The sequence below is a fragment of the Pundamilia nyererei genome, unplaced genomic scaffold (genome assembly GCF_000239375.1).
Source record: "Pundamilia nyererei isolate P.nyererei 1_Seehausen unplaced genomic scaffold, PunNye1.0 scaffold00006, whole genome shotgun sequence".
In the NCBI taxonomy this organism is placed as follows: Eukaryota; Metazoa; Chordata; class Actinopteri; order Cichliformes; family Cichlidae; genus Pundamilia; species Pundamilia nyererei.
The window spans coordinates 3,037,089-3,057,347 of NW_005187407.1; the positions used below are offsets into that span (position 1 = coordinate 3,037,089).

General features: G+C 40.3%; 1 protein-coding gene across 1 annotated transcript; it reads left to right on the plus strand.

Annotated features, from left to right (window-relative positions):
• Window positions 1–19,929, plus strand: LOC102213139 (guanine nucleotide-binding protein G(q) subunit alpha). Its single transcript, XM_005722076.1, has 7 exons — window positions 1–1,121; window positions 11,093–11,277; window positions 14,850–15,004; window positions 15,132–15,260; window positions 15,921–16,050; window positions 16,829–16,982; window positions 19,008–19,929. The coding sequence occupies exons 1-7, from the start codon at window positions 986–988 to the stop codon at window positions 19,196–19,198; spliced, it is 1,080 nt and encodes a 359-aa protein (XP_005722133.1). The 5' UTR covers window positions 1–985; the 3' UTR covers window positions 19,199–19,929.
• The last annotated feature ends 330 nt before the right edge of the window (window positions 19,930–20,259 follow it).

Genomic DNA, 20,259 nt, shown 5'->3' on the forward strand with positions numbered 1-20,259 from the left:
CCACAGGTTGGTGTATAAATGACTTGTGTGGCGTTTGTTTGACGTGACACTCCCCCTTGGTCGATGGGAGGCCGACGTCACCCTGCCAGCGGAGGAGTGGATGGCCTGTGCAATAAAAATACATGAAGAGAATTGAGGAAAAGGAGAAGATTGGCCGGGGGAAAAGCAACAACACGGCTGTTATTCCTTTCTTCACGTTCCGCTCGTGAACCGTGGACTTGAGCTCCCTTCTGAGGCGCACTGGGATGGTTTTTCGCCTCTCTATCAAAAGCTCGGGCAGAAATGCTGTGTTATGTGCGGCTTTCTTGGCTTTTTGAGCGCACCGAGAGAGATAACTGTACTGTATCCCAGCCTAGCGGATTGGAGTGAAAGTCCGCCATATTCTGCCTTACCACGCCCGGGAGTCGAGCCATTGGAAAATAAACGGACAGCCTTATTCATGCGTTTTTCTTGTTGCCCTTATCCGCAGACGGTAACCTGAACGCGAGGGATTTCGTTTAATGAAAAATATCAACATTGACGACTTTGAAGAGAGGGTAGCCCGGCTCGGATGACAATGCTTAACGAGATCACACTGAGCAGTACGGAGGATGTGTCTTAAAAGGATCTGTTGATCATATTGAGACGGGAAAGCAGATTACACCTATTAAGATTGCACAGATATTCCACCGAAACCGCTTTGGACTGTTGTTTTGAAGCTGTCGGGAGGCCCCAGATAAGCGAAGCAGGGGGAGGGGGTGGGGGGGTCAATAATTTCTCAAATATCTAATTTTCCTTTCCACCACAATCTGTGCGCTGTTGGGACTCACTATAAGGGCGTCCACGCGTTATTTCACCACCAGTAGGCCTGTATGAGGACGTTATTTGGCATTCACAGGCCTGTTTTTTTTTTCTTTCTTTCTTTTCCTTTCTTTCCTTCTGCCCCTGAAATCTGGATGAATCACTAAGAGGGGAAAGGAGTGCGAGTTTTACAAAAGGAGAGAGAATGACCCTGGAATCCATAATGGCGTGTTGCCTCAGCGAGGAGGCGAAAGAAGCCAGGCGGATCAACGACGAGATCGAAAGGCAGCTCCGCCGGGATAAGAGGGACGCACGCCGGGAGCTGAAACTGTTGCTTCTCGGTAAGCTCGACGGGGAGAGCAATGCCAAGCCCGCATTCCTCTCTCACTAAAAATGCCTTTGTCGGCTGTAGGGAGTGGGGGTTAATGGGGTTTCCCCACCTGAGTGAAGTTTGGGTGGTAGGGTAGAACTATCTCGGTGTTATGAGTCGAGTGCACAGATTGGCAGGTCAGCAGAGGGAGGAGAAGCTGCCCAGCAAGGCCTGCATAGCTTCCACTATATTAAAAAAAACCACCTGATTTGAATAACTGTGACTGGCTAGTGTCGAGGAAACAAATGAGCGCTAGCTCTCCATTGACTCCTCCATGCTCTTTACAGGTTTGACAACAACCTGTGCAGCCAGATCTTAAGGAGCCCATCCAGGCGGTGTGCTTATAAGAGTGCGGCTGGGCCAAAGTCTGCGCTTTATTGGGCACAATCAAGACAGTTTTGCAGCTTAACACATAACCCTGGCAATCATTATATCCCAGATATCGATGTAGAGTGAAAGCTTGGCCACTTGATGTCCTATAATATGTGTAAACCTGTGTGTGATGGTATGCTCCTGCATATTATATTGTGGAATATTAAATTTCCAGACTAACAGCAGTATTCGGTGCAATACAGTGAGTAATGTATCATGGTTTTAATAGTAAAATTCTAAATTGTTATTTAAATTCTTAAAAAAAACCCTAAATAATGACATTCGTAACTGTCTTTGCAGTGTTTGGTTGTAAATGGGGGAGAAGGGGGCAGATCCTGTTAAGCAGCATTAGTCATACTGAAGAAATGTGAGGAAAACAAGTCATCTACTTACCATCCTGGTTTTAATTAGATTTTCAACAAAAAGCCCATTAGATGTGATGACTGTGGTCCTGGTGAGTGGTGCCAGAAACCTCGCTTCCTGATCTGCTGCTCTCCTCACTTAGTTCCTTAGAAAATGCAAGAAGGCAATGGTCTAAAGTACATTTAGGCCCTTAGATCGCAACATTGCCTCCCGAGTGATGCTTAAGAGGGACTGGATGAGAGAAGTTTACACCTTTGGCTGCTGGTTAAAACAAAACAATGACATGAATCCTTCTTAAATGGATTTGAAGGAGCTCACTGCCACCACCCTTGTTAAATAACTGTGCTGCTGTTGCCCCTTAATCTCTCATAATACACCACAAGTTCATTGTGCAAATTCATAAGCAGTCAGTGACCTTAAACAACAAAGTGTGTGCTATTTGAGGGCAGCTGTTTCTAATAATCTTGTATTTATTTAATCTTTAGTCAGTAATGTGTGAAAATTTGTCAGCCCAAAGTGAAAGGGTAGGCTGTTGTATTTCAGAGGGATTTACTTTACTTTAAAAAGATATAAAGTGAAATGGAGCATGATTATATAGAGACAGGAAAACAAGAAACAGCAGCACAGATTTTAGACGGTAGTATAGACTTTTTTCTGCTGTGTGGCTTTTTCCGGAGTTATAAGAAACATCTAAGGTTTGAGCATGGAGAGGCCGATTAGAGTATGAATAGGAAATGCGTTATGCTCAAGGCTAACCTAGGACAATAGACCTTATTAATCCTTGTAGAAAGTAGCGGCATTCATAAATACAATAGGCAGGCATATGCTTGAGCATCTAAAGCAATCCTGGATAAATTAACCATTTTATTTTTGGACCTGATTCAGTATATCAGCTCATATGCAGGGCTCTCAGTTCACAATGATTGTTTGTTTATTTATTTATTTATTTGCGTGTGTGTTAATGCACACAAATACCACTTCTATTACAAGTGGTCAAGTGAAACAGAGGAAGATGTGCATATGTGAAGATGTGTGCTCTATATGACTGTGTCACCACAGATGCTCTGTGAACTATTATACAGTGACAGGATATGGGTATTCAGTTTTTTCAAGCTTGCTAATTGCTTAATTTCCCCGATGGATTTGACCACTAAACTCTCCAAGTCAAGTTCACTAGTTTTCAGGATGACCATCAGTGGGCTTTTCAGAAATCATCTTGGCTTTTAAAACATCACTTATAATCTTTCAAAACCACTAATTGCTTTGTGTCTACTGGGATCGTGTATGTTGAAACGCAGGCTACACAGCAAATGAGAAGATTGCAAGTTTTTAATCCATTCCTCAAGTATCTCATGTCCATTAAGAGCTAACCGGATAATGGGAATGTTCTGAAATTAACACTCATTTAACCTTATTGGATGACTGAGAATACATTAGCAGCAACAGTGTAGATGAGTTGATTCAGTGGGAGAAGGGCTTGATATGTTTCTCTTAAAAGCTGTCAAGTATAGATGTTGTTTAATGATAGGTCAAATACTGGAGAAACCGATGGTTTCTCTCATATAAGTGACTAATAAAAACTCTCTAGTTAACAAAACATTGATATATATATATTGTGCCTGAATATTTCATCCATACATCTATCAATCTATTTATCCATATCCATTCCCTGCTGCTTATAGGAACAACTGTCTAAGCAGAGAAGTCCAGACCCTCTCTCCCTCCAACCGCTTCCTTCAGCTCAGCCTGGGGGACAGAGATATAATCTCTATGTCCCCCAGGCTGAGTTGCTCTGAAACCTCTCGGTAGTACGTGCCTGAAACACCATACTTAGGAAGCGCCGAGGAGGTAATTTAGTCAGATGCCCGAACCTCCTCAATTGGCTCCTTGTGGTGTGGAGGAGTACCGGTAGCAGCTCTACTACTCAACCTGTTCTGAATGACTGAGCTCCACATCTTTATCTAAGGAGAGCCCAGCTACTCTTTGGAGAAACCTAGTTTCTTCTGCTACCATCTCATCTACAGTCTCATTCTTTAGCTCATGACCGTAGGAGAGGGTAGAGACATAAATCAGCAGTTTTGCTTTCAAACTCAGCTCTCTCTTCACCACTACAGACTGTCACGGCATCCACATCGCTGTAGACATGACCCCAATCCGCATTTTAGTTTCCCCAATCAACTCTCGCCTCACTAGTGAACAAAATCCTGAGATACTTAAACTCATCCACTTTCCAGCAATTTGTCCCTGATTCAGAGTTGTCATTCTTTTCTGGTTGAGAACCATTGCATCGGACTTGGAAATGCTAATTCTCATTCCTGCTGCTTCACAAGATCTCATCTTTAAGCCACTCAAGCAGAAACTATCCATCACTTGACTATGCCTTGAAATTGTGTCTATAAAAGTTACAGTTAGTTACAAAAGTTAAAAGTTAGAGTTATTGGCAAAGTCCAGCAGTCGACCGGGATGGAGTCCAGTTTATTAGCTGGTATTATACATCGAGTCTTTGCACTGCAACTGGTATTTTTCAAAATCTACAGTTTTTACTTTGACAGCAAATGGTTTCCATTTATGGCTTCTGTTGCACTTTTTACAGTTTCTCTACAAGTTGGAGAGTAGCTGGAGAGTATTTTTAGACAGGTCTGCCTTTTTATGCAAACTACAGGTAACCGCAGCAGTATGCTACCAATCAAAGTAATCATGTTTTTGCCAACTGGTTGGGGAGTACATGACCCATCTGTTCCCTAGAAAAAGGTGGGTCCTGTGAAAAAATGAGGGTCACTGTCTAGTTCTAGATTCTAGGCCTGTAAGAGTGGGCCTTTTAGCAATCATTTAATCAGCGACTGCTATCAACCTCATGCAACCACTTTAAGCCACCTGATGAGTTCTCATTTTTTATCTTAATAACTATTAGTTGCCATGGACCAGTCTCTAAGCCTGTGTGACTAGGACCTTATTCACTTTAGCCTATATAGTCATCACAATTGTCATACAGCCAATATGGCTTACTAGTTAATGTCATGTGCTTAGTGGTCTTGGCTGTGTATACCTCAATAGTCAAAACGGGATTTAGTTTTGACTATTGCTAAAAATGTTTTGTTGAGTTCAGAGGAGAATGACCAGACTGTTTCAAACTGTTAAGAAGACAACAGAAACTTAAATAACCTCTCGGTACAACCAAGGTGTGCAGATGAGAATCATTGAATGGTCTACAACAGCAGAAGACCGCACCACGTGTCACTCCTGTCAGCAAAGAACAGGAAAGCCTATGATTCACATAGACTCACCAAAGCTGGTTAACAGAATATTGGAAAAACATTGCCTTGTCTGAGTGTTTTTCTGTTGCAACAGTCAGCTGTCAGTTAGAATTTGACTTTAACATGAACTTATGGATCCATCCTGCCTTGTATCAGGCTTGGTAGTGTAATGGTCTGGGTGATATTTTATTGGCATTGAACATGAATGAACTCACTGTATTCAAACAGTTTCTGTATCCCAATCCAATAGAACACCCTTTGGATGTGGTGGAAAAGGAGATTGAGATCATGGATATGCAGCTGACAAATCTCAGGTCAATAAGGACCAAAATCTCTGAGGAATGTTTCCACCACCTTGTTCATTCTATGTCAGGATGAGTTAAGGCAGTTCTGAAGGCAAAAGGGGGCCCAACCCAGTAGTAAAGACTTTAGCATCATTTTATGGAAGGGGGCAAGATTAGTGCCACGCATTTAGCGTCTGATCCAGTATGAAATATGATCACAGTCTACTCTTCCATTCTGTTATTGTTTTTAAATAATGGCCAGTTGGCCTTTGAACTGCTGGATATATCATGTCATCTTTTTTTTTTTTTTAGCTTTGTACTCTATTAGATATTTTAGGAAATTGTCTTAATTGGCAAATAAACTCTTGAATTATGGCAGGAGCAAAAACCTGTTTTGCGTTACATTGCTGGTTTATGGTCAAAGACAAATTGTTATCAGCTCATCCCAGAGTCCAAGTGGCCAAATTTGAAGAAACCCATTCAAAACTCTTGGGCTGTTGTGGGAATCTAGGCATATTTACTTTATCTAGAAAATAATTTGTAGATTAATAATAGATACCACTAATAATAGACAATTCTTGTTTTATCATTGAGGTCTGAAGCGTCTGTTGACTCTGAAATGGGTTAAACATGACTAATTATTGGGCTTGTCTACATTTGCTAAATTAATTTAAAATTGCTCAATTACAAAAATGGCACGACCCAGCTCCAATCCTTAAGGGACCATTGAACCTAGTTTTTGGTGCTTGTCCCCCTTTACACACTTTCACATGCATGCCGAAAATTAATTTGTAGACAAGTGGGATGGACTCGAAACACAAGATGCCTTTACAACTTAGGTTATAGATTTACCTCAACAAACACAAAAGATATATTCTACAATGTCCATTTTGAACAAATAATTTTGAAAATCATTGCATCAGTGCTGGTGTGACTGAGTGAATGAGGCAATTTGCGTAAAGCGCTTTGAGTGCTCAGAGTAGAAAAGCTCTCTGTAAGAAATGGTCCATTTACCATGTTGTGTCATGGCTATGACTGAACAAAGTCCAGCCCTACTTATAGCGACTCTTTCACCAGCACATGGTTGTTATTGTTAGAGGAATGCCTAAAGGTGTCTTATGTTTTGATTAACGTATCAATCAGTGTTTAAGTCATTTTTATTCATTTCAAAGTCATTGTTTAGCTTCCAGATTTTATGATAGTTGGGTCCACTTTTGGACAATTTTTCAAAATTTTGCCTCCAAAATTGATTTTTAAGTTAACGTGGATGTGATCGAAGGGCAAAATTTCTACTTGAGATCAAGCGACTGACTTGGCCATTGAAGAATATCCCATTTCTTTGCCTTGAGAAACCTTTGGGTTGCTTTTGCAATATGTTTTGGGTTATTTTCCATTTGCACTGTGCCCGATCAGTATTGCACCATCTGATTGAATCTGAGGAGATAGTATAGCCCTGCACACTTCACATTTCATCCTGTTGCTTCTATCAGGAGTCTCAATAAATCAATAAATACTTGTGACAGAGTCAACAAAGTCTATTCAGTGAGACAAAGACTTCAGTGAGACTGATTGTTCTTGAGTTAGTCAGAAGTTGTATCGTAATCAAGGAAAAAATGCAGTCATGCACTTTATTTGTTTTCTGTGGTCTTTCAGGTCTCTTGGTGTATCTGAGCTTGTCAGTGCACTCACTCATTTTAAGCATGTGCCGGGATTGTTGTCAACCTCTTATTGAGAATTACAGTAAATAGGTACCAAATGCAAGTTAAGCACTTGGAACCAACTCCAGATCTTTTTTACGCTTTTTGACTTAAAAGTATTTGCAATGCAAAAGTGCTGAAGAAATTGAGAATATGGTTTAATACGGCACCTTGATACACCCCAGCAGTTCTACTGAATTTGCCTTTCTATGGAGTGTTTTGGCTCTTTTCAGTCTCTGCCATTAACACCAAATTGATCCGACTCCTATAGGAGTGATTTTCTTTGGAACCGTTAAAATATAAATATATCTGTTTATTGTTCAAGAGTTTTAAATTCTCTCAATAAAGTAAGGTTTATTTTATGTACTTTCCTGTCATCCAGTTAAGATTGTTAAACACAGTGAAATCCCTGGTCTGCAGTGGTAGTCCTACTTACAGCAGTGGTCAGTTATGCACATGTATAACTGACCTTAGTCAGTCATAAGGAACTAAATAATGAACTAAATATTCACTTATCATTTCCTGAAAGTATTTACTCTCTTGCATTTAGTGTTAATGTATATTTTGAATACAAGATGCTGTTAAAATTAGGGAGCTTCTGTTATTTGGTTAGTCAAATAAATGAAATGTAAAAACTCCTATCAAAGTAACTGAGAGGGAGAAGATTGAAATCCAAGTCTGTCACTCTTGTAACTGTACAACAGCTGAATAGTTTTCGTTTTCAAATTTAGGACCAAAGAGCGTCTGAGTTTTGTTAAACTCTCATTAGTACCAAGGCTGAAAATCAAGGTCCAATAATCTATGCCGATGAGGAACAAATCGAAAGTATTTGTAAAAGTGAAACTGGCACTCAGCCTTCGTGTCTTAACTCTACTTAGGGTGCTGCTAAGAACTTGGAAGTGAGTGACTTTCTTTTTCACTCATAGAGTCAGTTTAAAATGAGGTACGTTCTTAAAATGTCTGCGCACTGCAGACAGTAATGGAGTTTGGCGAGTCTTGAAAGCACAAAGTTCAAGACGTCATTTGGCCAGTGAACAGGAGAACTTTTAATTATCCTGTTGATACACTTAACCCAAATAATAAGCACATCTTAAGTGTGAGTGCTGAGTATCTTCAAGTCAAGTTTTAAATGTCCAGGGTATTTAATAATTAAAGGAAAAGGAAGACTGAGCAGCTTGTTTTTTTTCCTTTGGTCTTTTGTCATATTGTGCTTTTGCTTCTGAGTCAGACAACTTTCATAGAACCCGTGCCATGGCAGATGTAATGCTGATCCATAGACACCATTACACACTTGGGTTAATCTGGGGTCGCTTCATCGATTGGAAACGTGACTCAGCAGCCACTAATGGCCAGAAGACAGTCATACAGAGCATATTTGCTGTCTCCCTATCTTTTTCAGTGCCTGTTATACTCATTGGTATAATGGAAAAGATCCATTAAGACAGAGATGCGGTCAAGCGATTATGATTTCTTTTCGAGTAATTGTGTACAAATCTATGAAGTAATGTGTGTAAAAATATAGCATTCTTGTAGGAGAGTACTTTTTTTCTGTGACAACCAGGATGATGTCATCAGCATCCATCCATTTTGCTACCACTCATATGGATCCAGCTAGGCATGCTAGGAAAAGCTGCCAAGACCTCACTACTCTCCACCACTAAAGTTCTTTGGGGGCTTTCCCATGCAGGCAGGCCGGGCAGGGTCTCCACCCAAAGCATCTTACCAAGGAGGTACTGAGAGTGCATACTAGAGCAAGCCTGGCGATTGGGATCCTCACCCAGAGCATCCACTCTACCCACCTCAGACTCTGAGGTGCTAATTCTGTCACCCACTTCACTGGTGTTAGGAAAAAATGTTTTGAATGTATTATTTCTTAAAATTAGTTAAAGAATTACTACCCATTATTTAGGTTATTGTAATTGTTAACTCCCAGTCATTAACTGGAACAACAAGGTAAATAACACTATGCTGTTTGGGCAGCAAATACAAATCCAAGTCTAAATCATGAAGCATAGGCTTGTATGAGTTTTGCCTTTCACCCAATTACAGCTTAGATGGGCTTCAGCCTCCAGTTGTGACCCTGACCTGGATAAGCAGTTGAGAAAATGGATAAATGGACAGACGTGGTTTTCTTTGCTTTGTTTAGTGGAAAAGAAACCATATGCATTGTGGTATTCATCAAATTAAGTTGAATATGCATGGAAAAACAATGTATTCTAATACCTTTCCTCAAAGCGACATTTATTAATTTGGAGAATGATTGCTACCTCCCTGCAAGCTTCTATTGGACTACACTAGAAAGCCTGCTTTGGCTTCACTTTTGTTACAAAGAAGTGCAGCATATTCAGACTTCTATAAGAGAGACGCTCAGTTAATATGCACTGCAGCACACATGCAAAACATACATGTGCACTCCTTTCTCTTGAAGTTATCCAAGAGGTACTAGTCAAGACTGCTTCACTGGTCTGCCAAGATTCTCAATGAACCAAAGGGAAATCACACCCCCAGTTCTTCACACCCAAATAGTTCCTGTCACCGCTGAGAGGACAGAGATGTTGTTCTTGGTCTATCACCAGACTAAGCAAACAGGCTGGGAGGAAGAGTAACCAGCACATAATATCATATGTGTGAGTGCATGAGTGGATGCGTTCATATGTGTATGTCCGTGTGCATGTACTGTTCATCTGGGTGTATAAATGTTTATTCCAAGACAGGATGTTGTTGCAAAAAGCCACGATTCATCTTAGGATAGGAAATATCCCTATACACATATTTATGTTTGTAATTCTGCAAGAATCCCCTTTCATTCACCATAGTTACTTTAATCAGCTTTTCATCATTAACAATGGACCCAATTACTGGGCAGTGTAAAAGGGGTTGCTAATAGCTTTGTACCCATAAGAAAATCATGGGTGGATACTGAACATGGACATTTGGCTTTGATATTAAGCAGTTTATAAACTACATAGTAAAAAGGTTTTACCATCTGGTTGTGTCCATATCAAAGTAGAGCAGTCAGTAGTTGGTAAACTTAAAGCAAATGAAGCAGGTTATCTCTTACTGTCTGCTATACTGGGAAAGAGGTAATTTCAGACAGTATCCGACTTGATTCCTCCAGCACTGTCTGAAGTTTGAGGACTGAGGACTCCTTAATATGCAACACGAGTATGGATATCGTCTTCAACCAGCAGTTTGTGTTGCTCCATGTCAGGCTGTCTCTGTTACAACTTTATAAAGTAATCCTGCCTGTTTGCTTGTTCAATCTTTGTCCGTGATGTGAAATATAATAATGCAGCTTGAATAAAAAAGGCTGTTAGACAGCGGCGCTTCGGCGTTTTTAAAAACGTTTTTATTTCTTACTGTGGGTGGATTGCTGTGGGGTACAGGTAATTATGGAATGTGAATGGAAGCGTGTAGTTTAAAAAACGAATTTAATGCCAACATCACAAGTTTGTTTTTGTCATTTTCAATGAAAACAAATGCTACACTGCAGAAGTCTATATGGATTTTTTTTTTCTTTTCTTCTCTTGAAACGCTCTGACAGCCAAGTAAGGATCTTACAGGGTCTCTTCTTTTTTTTTTTTTTGCTTTGGTTTATAGCAGCTAATTATGATCTGCACTTGGATTTCAGCTCTGCCCCTATAAATGGGGCAAATGCAGTGCAATCAAATTTATTTTCTATCCATACAGCTATGGCAATCTCATGGTAAGGACGTTGTACAATCAGTGCCGCCTATGTTCTGTATTTAGACCACTGGCTGTGCAAGAAGCCTCCCCTGCAAGGTTTTAATGCCTTTTTCTCTAGTTAACAGCAGTGGATTAATTTTTAACAGTGAAAATAGTCTTAATGTCCATTTAAGAAGCATGACTGCCGACACAGGAGACGACACGCGTCGTCTGGTTAAATGACACTTTGCACAAACCTACTGTAGAAATAAACTCTGTGTTCCCTTTTCCTGTGTACTTTCTCAGGCACTGGGGAAAGTGGGAAGAGCACATTTATCAAACAGATGAGGATTATCCACGGAGCCGGTTACTCTGATGAGGACAAAAGGGGCTTCACCAAGCTGGTCTATCAGAACATCTTCACGTCCATGCAGGCCATGATCCGAGCCATGGAGACGCTCAAGATCCCCTACAAGTATGAGCACAACAAGGTAAATGGATTCTTTCACTCCAGCTTTTCACGTTCTCCAACTTAAATGGCAGTTGATGGTGTCAAACAATTAGAGAGAGAGAGAGAGACTACGATGTGTTACATTGTGCTTGAGTATTTTTAGAGTGCCGTCTATCTTATTTGTAACAGCCATCCATAATCATTTCCTGTCCTTTTATAGACTTCCTGTGTCCTTAAAACACTCAAGTACTCATCACGCCCTTTTGAGTATTTGTGTTTGCATATTTCCTTGAAATCCACACATGCATATGTGCACACCATCCCTGCTTCTACACTACTACCATACCCCACACTACTCGCTCAAATTTCACCTTGCTCTCTGTACTTAACACTTCAGCAGAGCCTCTTTGTTGTAGAGGAGTTACCCTGGTGTTCACAGCTTTGGGAACTGGTACAGGGAGTTTTTGCTCAAAGTTTCTTCCATGTGAAAGTGACAAATTAAAGGAAATGATGCTTAGGAGTCCACACCTTGGCACAGCTACTGTGGTCTTCAGTTTCTCTGTGTCAGACTACAGTCCAGGCTGATGTTTAATGAAAGCCTTTTTTAGAGATGTTGTGTTTGTTATGTCAGTGTTAAAATCAGGTGTTTTATTCATAATGCACAAAACCAAATGTGCACTTTAATGTGAGAGCATTTTTGGTCTGTCCCATTTTATCAGCGTTGTCATTTCCCTAAAATAGATGTGCAAGTAGACCACTGGATCCCATTCATTCCATTAGAGGGGTGCAAAGTTGTTCCAATGCATTCTTTTTGGGAACCGCTTTAAGCGTTGCATAATTAATACTGATCTGGACAGCTTAGAACTTTTGACTGATTGCACAGTTGCATCATTTATTTGTATTTTAAAGTGAGATGTGTTCACCCAGGTAAGAGGGTTCCACTACGTGTTGTTCAATTATGTTGGCGGTTTTGAAATAGCACGGAAATCTTCGAAAGTCTGAATAACAATGCTATTCTAAAGACATTAAATTCGTAGTGCAAAACAACACATCTTTTCCCCAGACATGCAGACTGTAACGAGCGAGGAGCCCAGCCACTGCTGTCGACCAAGCGCACATTATATGACAATCAGTGCAACCTGCGAGATTTAAAATGACATCGCAGCCGTGCATGTTTATGCAGATGTGGTGCACGGCTGTTTTCACTTCCCGTCTCGTGTGTGCATTTTCATGAGGAATGAAACTGATTGTGGTATATCAGTTATGCATTTTCACCATTATTTTGCCCACTTTAAACACTATAATTCAGAATATGCTGAATAAATATAATGCTTTTATGATCTATTTTTATGAAACTAAATGCAGGTGGGTTTCTGCTTCAAAATTTCTTCCTAAGCATTTGGTTCATTGTACAGTTCTCATTCCAGTTTACCGCCATGTCTTGCACACTGCACATCCGCCATCTAATTTATAGTAACAGTCAATTTGAGGTTGATGTAAAAGTCTTTTAGGACCTGTACTAAAGGGTAGAACTGACTGTCTAATGAAATCAGAGCTATGTGCACAATGGAACCGTGTAACGTGTCATAATTTGTACCCAACATCCCTCTACTCTCATATACATACGGGTAAAATGGGAAGTATTTTATCCTTGACAAAAGAATTGACTGACATCACAAGGGAAGTGAAAATGAAACCCATCAATTGTGTTTACAGTGTCTTTCTGGGCTTTTATAGTAAATGTCACTCTCACAGTCTTTCAGGCCCACCCTTTTAAATAGGCCTCAATCTTCAGACCCCAGTCTTCACATGTCCGATGTATGCACGTCTCAGTCATGTACTGTAACTCTGTCTCACACTAGGTGATCCACACTAAAAACAGAAACTGTGTTTGTGCTGGACTTCAAGGCTTGTAGTGGCAGGTTAAGAAAAAGGTCATGCTGTGTCTGCATGTAGACGGTCACTGATTCGTAAAGGTTCAGCACGAGTGGTTAATCTGCTGGTAAAAAGACTTGTTCTGTGGCTTTATTTATGTTTTCAATCTGCCAGTTCTACAGTCAATCACACAATCGCTGTAAGCAAGGACACTATTTTCTGATTGTGTCCAAGTACTGTTTACCCTTATCTTCATGAGTATCACGTGCAGTTTATTGACAGGCATTCTTGTGTGTCTGCTACTGCACAAACTTTTTTTTTTTTTCACAATCAGGAATTCAGTCTTCAGTTAGAATGCACTGACTCATATCTGTGTCATCACAAAAGATTTACTCAGCCATATTAGATTTAGGAACTTGCTGAATGGTTTTATCCAAATAAATATGACAACTGCAAAGTTAAAAGTAAATCTATTCTTTACATCACTGGTGGGGCTAAAGCCACTGTAGACAATATAATTGATGAACATGTGTCCCACTTTGAAGCCTCTGGATGACCTTCTTTTGTAGTCTCCATTTGGTTTAGAAACTGAATTTTAAGGAGCGAGTCTGAAACTGACTGATTGTCAGTCATGAGTTGTTAGCCAGTGAGTATATCCCAGAAAATCCTTATTTCCAAAACACAATATGACCAAAATTTACAAAATGAACAAATTTTTTGATTTAATGTGACCTGAAATAAATGATTGCGGCTGTAAACCGGAAAAGTGCTTACAGAGTTCGAGTCGGAGAGCTGTTCTTTATGAGACCAGAAAAGTATTTACAATCACACGCCTCGCCCCCTGGTGGCCATTGAGACAAATGCAGTTTTAAGGTACTACTGCTTTAATTGAGCTCCCTTGTTTAAAAGACGTCTAACCCCACTTCTTTTATGGAGGTTTTTGTCCATATTACATATGGAAAAACAATACAATTTAAATTTAGAAAAATGGATCCCTCCCATGTACCTCAGTGGTTTGTTCTGTTATTTTTACCCTGTTTACAGTTAGTAAAGTAAAAAAGGAAATGTGAGGCACTGATATTTACATTTACCACACAGTAAAATTAAACAAATTTAATATCTTGTATTACAAGCATTTATTAGCACATTGCATCACCATCTTGAGTGGGATCTGGCAACCTCCAGTTGCTTGAGGAAAATGTGCATCAAGTCCTAACTCACGTTGATGGAGGCAGAAGGTCTGTTCATCTTAAAATCTGAATAGTTTTTAAGTTTTTTGTTTCTGTATTTCACTTATGATTGAATTTTCAGATTCAATGCCTCCCCATTTCACACTTATGGAAGCACCCATGCATGACATACACAATGCTAACATTACGTATCCGTCCTAATCATCAGGAGTAGCTGTGCTGCACTGTTGCTCAACACTTCAACATTCAGTCACGTGTTGATCTCTTGCCATAGCACACAACTCTGCTGTGGGAATCTGGGCCGACAAAACTTTCCGCTTAATAGGCCCAGTGGGATTTGTGCTTCAGATATTAGGTCCATGCTGAGCCCCGGGGTGCTAAGAAATTTCTGCATATAGAATAAGCGAGTGAGAGCAGAAAATACACCAGTGATAATTAGGACTGTGTAACCTGTGCAGTGATTAATTTGTGTGTCTCTGTGTGTATGTGTGAGAGATACTGAATGCTTGATAAAGTTTTGATAAGTTAAGTTTCTGTTTTCCACCAGGCTCACGCCAGCATAGTGAGAGAGGTAGATGTAGAGAAGATCAACAAGCTTGAGAATCCCTACGTCGATGCAATCAAGAGCTTATGGAACGACCCGGGCATCCAGGAGTGTTACGATCGAAGGCGGGAATACCAGCTCTCGGACTCTACTAAATAGTGAGTACAGCCGACGGCCGTTCAGGAAACGGGCGTCAAACTGTTCAACAGATTTCTAAAAGATCTCAGGAAAGCGATTTGTAGTGTCTGTGAGGTGCTGGATTGTTTTTACTGCCTGCCTCCTCAGTTACCTGAACGCACTGGATCGGATCGCTGAGCCAGCCTACCTTCCCACCCAGCAGGATGTGTTGAGGGTTCGAGTTCCAACCACAGGCATTATTGAATACCCATTTGACCTGCAGAGTGTCATATTCAGGTGAGATCGGATTGTTATTTAAAAAGTGAAAATGCAGTGCTGTGTCATTATGTATAACAAAAGCACAACCACTGTTCACTGAAATGGTGTTGTGTGACTTTGTTAGAATATCTTAATAACTTGATGGAGCTATCAGCTGACCTCAGGAAAGGAAATGAAAGTAAACAAAGTGTTTTCGAGATGGGCTCTCAATGCAGCGAGAATACATGAGTGCACTCACTCTGTGAGAGTCTGAAGACGCTCAAGTAACCTGTGGACTCTACTGCCTTTAGAAAGAGGTGCACATCATCTGATGGTTATACTTACAAGTAAGACTGGGGATTAATATTTTATATGCAAGGAGTTTGATAAGCTTATAAAATATTTAAAAAGAATATTGTGCTTTGTTAATGCAGGTATTAAACTATACTCGATACGTAATGGACTCGCAGGTTCGCCTTTTAAGTTTATCAGATGTTTTCCTGATTATTTTATGTTAATAATCTGATTGAAATCCACTGAATATCTGATTCAGAAGTGGTCAATGGCATCATCACATTTGATTTGTCTTGGGCTTTCCCTTTATTAAACAACCTGCATCAAGGGGATTAAGTCAAAAGGACAACCACACAGACACTCCCTGTGCTTACGGTGACGTTGTTCTCTCTCCTGCCATGGCAGGATGGTGGATGTCGGAGGTCAGAGGTCAGAGAGGAGGAAGTGGATCCACTGCTTTGAGAACGTCACGTCAATCATGTTCCTGGTAGCCCTCAGCGAGTACGACCAAGTTTTGGTGGAGTCGGATAACGAGGTGATTTGTCCTTTTATTTTATTTTTTTAGAAAGACCAAGAGAAATTTCACCAAACTACCGAGAGATTAAATGGTTTAAAGGATGCTCTCATAAATTCCCATTTGAAAATCCTTATTTCATGTGACATAGGAGATTAGTTGTTTGTAAAGATAAAAGCTTTCCCTATTTAAAACAATGGAAATCAGGTTCTCGGGCTGCTCGGTGGTGCTCCAGCTCTTTTTCCCTTGTAAATGATCAGCCAGCTGTTTTGAATGCCGCCTAAGGCCACGTCTCTTTCTTAAGAGGAATCGATGTGTCAGGGTTTTTTTTTTAAGTGTATTAATGAGCAGGTGTGCGTTCATATGTGTGTTGTCTGTTGCTGTTTTGTTTTTTTTCTCGCGCCCATCTGTTTTCCTCCTTTTTTTTGCCTGCATATTGTGAAAGTAGAAGACTGACCAGCTTCACGACCTTTATAATCCAATAGCATTAGATAGTTTTTATTATATAATATAAAATAAAGCATTCTGCTTTGTGCTTTTGATAAACAGCAGCACTGAGAGGTGTAAGACTCGCTATGAGAAGGGTTGCTTGAAATGAAGCGCGAGGGAGAAATTAAAAACATGATTGCCCTACTCTCTCATCTTTACTGCTCTCCCTCTGGTGCCGTGAAACGGTTATTAAAATCTGCACTTAATCAGGTTGAAGGACTGGTTTTTAATTAAGAGACTAACTATCTCTCTGTTTTCTTTCTTTATTTCTGTCCTTCTGCCCCCTCCCATTCACATATACTCTGTGTAGAACCGGATGGAGGAGAGTAAAGCTCTGTTTAGGACAATAATCACATACCCCTGGTTCCAAAACTCCTCAGTCATTCTGTTCCTCAACAAGAAGGACCTGTTGGAGGAGAAGATTATGTACTCTCATCTGGTTGACTACTTCCCAGAGTATGATGGTGAGTGTTGAATGATTGAAGAGTGCTCGTACCAAAACACTGACAGAGCTTACGCGAAGCCCCAAAATCAAGACTGTCGAGGTGTTTTTGAGTAAAGACGTCATGTTTTGTTTAACTCTGAAACATGTTCACAGATCACCTGCTGTGCCATTATTTTTGTTAGGCTTCAGTCACGCAGCAACTTCCAGTCAGGATGGAAAGATGTGAAGTCCCCGACTGGATGGTGAGAAGTGGCGGAGGTAGCTAGGTGAAATAAATCACCAAGGGGCCCTGTTGATTGCGTCGGTCAATAACAGATGTTCATAGATGTAGAAACACTTGCAGAGCAGTCGTAAAACTTGGAAACAAGTGTGATTCGAACTGGGAATAGAGGCTGTTAGTCTCCAAAGTAAAAGTGCCTCATCACTGCAACCAACTTGCTTTCAGACTTTTACTTTGAAGGCAAACAGTCTTGATTTCCTGTCTGAGCTGTGCTCATAGTTTCAGTATCACTCAGCAAGTAAATGCCAAGCTTTTGCAGATAAGTCGGCGTCCTCTATGGAAACTACAGACGGCCGTGGAAACCTGCAAAGCAATGACAAGGTTTTCGGTATAACATCTACACCTCATTACAACCGTTTTCACCTAGCCACTGCTAGTAACTGCTCACCACCCAGTGACCGGTGGTTGTCAAGGGGGGTCATTGACAGCTCTCCATGCCAGTGTGACTGGGGGTCCATTAGAACTAGTTTGTTAACCATGGCAGGAAATTTCTGCTTACAGTATAATATCTGATACACAGCTTTTAATGTATCAGAGTAATCTCTGCTATTTTTGTCATTTTTTTTTATTACACATATTTGATTTAAGGAAATAAATGCCGAAAAAATATTTCAAACTCGATATCAAGTGATGGAGATTTCAAGTGCTTTAAAGTGGCCCTTTTGTGCTAATGACAAGGTCATAATTTTATTTCTGGAGTGCACTAGAACAGATTTAATATGTAATTCTTGCTCCACATTAGTTCCTGTCTATTTAAAGGCCAGCTATGATTGGTCACAATGACAAAAGCATTGAGTGTTTCTCACGTACTGCATCATTGGTGCTATTTCTAACTCTGTATCTGACAGATCGTTCTAACTGTAAATGTAACTTTGAGCACAAACATTTGTAAATGGGGATTTTTAACAGATTACAACGTCTTGGATCAAATATAAGACTTCAAGCAGTGCGGAGAGTTGATGGAAAAATGCCTTCAGCGTGACAGCTTGTTTACATTAGTCATACATAATTTGACAGCATTATAGCAAACAGTGTACTACGCTACCACATTTGCCATGCACTGTGCACCATGGACTAATTGTGAAAGTGTTACAGCATTCAAAGCTCATAGCTTTGGTATTTTAAAGTGTGCAGCTTTAGAAAGAAAAGAAAATGATGTTAGACTGAAGCTTAACTAGTTGCCCCATGATATTCTCTTTCTTATGTATATCTGTTAGTTTGGGGTGAGCCAAATAATTAAGCCACAGAAGAGAAGTGTTGACTATAAGTGAAGCATTCCGTGCAAACATTTCTTCTGGGAAAATGTAACAGTATTTGCTTTGAATTTTGCCCTTTGTAGTTTTTTGCACCAGAAACTTACTTATAAGATCAGTAATTTGCGCTCCTGCCATTGACTCAGCATCACTCACATACATGTAGAGCTTAAAAAAAAAACAAAGTGTACCAATTAACACATAATGTGAAATGTGCACAGGTAGAGATTTGAGGGCACGTCGCTATACTGCAGTGAGTAAAGTTTTCTAAGTACTACCTGAAGCTCCACAATGTTTTTAGCTTGAGCTCTAGGGCAAATAAAAATCTTCGGCTGGCAGACCTGAGATACAGTCGTGGTGCGTAAATTGGAATGATCCAACAAGTATGGCAGTGAAAAACCATGAAAAAAAAAAACATGGAGGATCTCCACACTGATATTATGAATGATAAACAAGCCGTAGTAATTTATAGCTGTGCATATATACTGATCCACGATATTCCCCCATGCAGGTCCGCAGAGGGATGCCCAAGCAGGGCGAGAGTTTATCCTCAAGATGTTTGTGGACCTGAATCCAGACAGCGACAAGATCATCTACTCTCACTTCACCTGCGCCACTGACACAGAGAACATCCGTTTCGTCTTTGCAGCCGTCAAAGACACCATCCTGCAGCTCAACCTAAAGGAGTACAACCTGGTGTAGAGCAGGGCGGAGCAGGGTGTTCCGACTGCAGGCCCTCAGCACACACTGACTGACGCAATCTGTGAAAAGATAGATCATATATACACACACACATTTAAAAAAAAAAAAATCTAATGGTTGCATAATACTAATTTATTTGCTGTCTGCTGATCTCTTGACTCCTCGAGGGGTGAGCGAAGTAAATGTTATCTTGCTATTTAAGAAGTGATGAAAAAGTGGGGACAGGATATTTGCGAGGGTTGGGTGGAAGGCGCTCAAATGAATGCAGTGTGTTTCTGTCCCTCCTGCCTTTTTTATAAAAAAAAGAAGAAGAAAAAAAAGTTTGAATTCCTTTTTTTTAGCCTTCTTCCTTACCTGTTGTTTCATTCTGAAGCTTCATCACGGGCGTTTACCTGTTTGCCCAGCAGGGAGTGATGAGTTAGATGGCTTCATTTTTTTAATTTATTTTTTTAATCTGATAGACTGATTGGCAAGTCTTTTGATGAGTAGGCAGAATTTGTGATCTCTTTTAAAATGATTTAAAATTCATTTAATATATGCGAGTGGCTTAGATCTTTATTAATCTTACTTTGCATTGGCTTTTGGTGCCATTCAGTGAGTCGAGCATGTGTTTGGAGGGAACAACCCAAGTCGTGTGTCAAGTGACGGTCGTGTCATGGGTTTTCAGCTGTCGATAGAACCGTTCAGTTGAGAAATGTGAGTGAAAAAGGCTTTGAAAATTAAAAAAAAAAGAAGGAAAAAAAGCTTTGAGCAACAAAGTGGGGAAGCACACAGGGACTTCTGCTTTGTCGTGTAAAGATGAACCATGGCAGCGGTCACTTTACACAAACTGAAGGGAGCCGAGGAGGTAATAATTTATCAGACGATATGTTTAAATGATTACGTTCAACTGTGCCACATTAACGCTTTTTATTATGGTAACATGTATATTTATTACCAAATGCCAAAAAAAGAGTGAATGAGTGAGAGGGACAGAGGCCCAGACTCCACAGCTGTTCACTGAAATGAAAAGTGTTGCAGACAGGAAAGAGCAGGGCTAACAAACACTGACTCTACCGACC

Bases quoted from the DNA above. Each gene is read 5' to 3' on its own strand.
- LOC102213139 (XM_005722076.1), top strand. From the start codon at position 986: ATGACCCTGGAATCCATAATGGCGTGTTGCCTCAGCGAGGAGGCGAAA. The intron at 1,122-11,092 runs GTAAGCTCGACG...GTACTTTCTCAG, and splicing joins GCTGAAACTGTTGCTTCTCG to GCACTGGGGAAAGTGGGAAG. The intron at 15,005-15,131 runs GTGAGTACAGCC...CTGCCTCCTCAG, and splicing joins CTCTCGGACTCTACTAAATA to TTACCTGAACGCACTGGATC.